Below are 1,192 nucleotides of genomic sequence, written 5' to 3'. Positions count from 1 at the left end.
CAAATGCTGCTAGACTTTAAATCAAAATCTCTGACATTTACAAAAATTCTTGAAAAAGGTTTCTTAATCTTTAAAGTGTGTGTTTAATAATGATTTTGTCTGATTCAATAATTCTCTTTTAATGGGTACATAATTATCTGTTTATGTGTTAAGTCGTGGATTGATAGAGGACTTGGCACAGATTCGCTTTAGCCCTCTCACAGTGATACAGCTGCTAATCTCTGCAGAGCACTAATAAAACTGAAAGCCATGCCAGTGTAATCTCCTCTAATCCCATTCAATTCTTTTAAAACAATTCCCAGCTCTTGTTTGTAAGAGCCAGCACCAAAGAGACAAAACTAATACAGCCGGTTTGACGTTCGCCCCCAGAGATCGGCCCGTGCCGCAGCTAATCAGGGGCTGCGTTATGGAAATGAAATAGCTAGTACGTGAATATTTATGCTTCATTTTAGTGCCTCTCATAGCGGCCTTACTACCACTTGCAGGTACAATCAGAGCTAAGTTAATTGGCTTTGCTAATGCCAACAGGCTGATTCATTGAACGCAACGGGAGAAAGACTATTGAATAACTTCCAGTTAATACGTTTGTTTTCTTGCCGGGTTTTGGTTAATGTCTGTGGAGCTCTCATTTCATGAGAAGAAACATTAGGATTAAAGGAAAGCAAAATGGATCTGCAAGCTGTTACAGCGTCTTCTGCAGCTTGAAGCTGACAGGGAAAGTGATTCCCGCTGACTCGAGCTGCAATCAGAGAAATTGATCGTGAGTACGACTGCAGACTGAAGAACCCGAGACGGTGTTTTATTGCACAGAGTGGCCTCGACACCAGGCTATTCCTTTACAGCTGCCTCTTTATTAGAGGCTTAAAAACCTCCTCCTCTCACCTAAAAACCAAAAGGGTATAAGCTTTTTCTTTATTTCTTTAAATTTTTTCTACCCCCACTCCGTCAATTTTCTACTGCTTATCCAGCTTAGCAGTCCAACGAGTGATGCAGATGCCTCACTGTCCAATGCCACCACCTCCAGCACTTCCAGGGCGACACCAAAATGTTCCCAACTGGCAGAAAGACTTTTTCTCCTCAGCATGTCCTGTGTCTGCCCCATGCTTGCCTTCTGGTTGAACCCATAACACCTCAACATCTAAGTAAGTCCGAACCCAAGTAGCTCAGAGCTGCACGGTGCTCTGAGCCACTG

At 42.9% G+C, this 1,192-nt stretch overlaps 1 protein-coding gene across 1 annotated transcript in view; it reads right to left on the bottom strand.

The window, feature by feature from the left end:
• fras1 (Fraser extracellular matrix complex subunit 1) overlaps window positions 1–1,192 on the bottom strand; it is a 164,668-nt gene that overhangs the window by 54,720 nt on the left and 108,756 nt on the right. The window contains exon 28 of the mRNA XM_013910201.1: window positions 687–739. Coding sequence (XP_013765655.1) covers window positions 687–739 — 53 coding nt within the window. The remainder of the gene's footprint in view (window positions 1–686; window positions 740–1,192) is intronic.

Source organism: Pundamilia nyererei, unplaced genomic scaffold (assembly GCF_000239375.1).
Source record: "Pundamilia nyererei isolate P.nyererei 1_Seehausen unplaced genomic scaffold, PunNye1.0 scaffold00038, whole genome shotgun sequence".
Taxonomy (NCBI): Eukaryota; Metazoa; Chordata; class Actinopteri; order Cichliformes; family Cichlidae; genus Pundamilia; species Pundamilia nyererei.
Note: the sequence above shows the minus strand (reverse complement) of the source record. Positions and strands in the feature narration are given on the sequence as shown.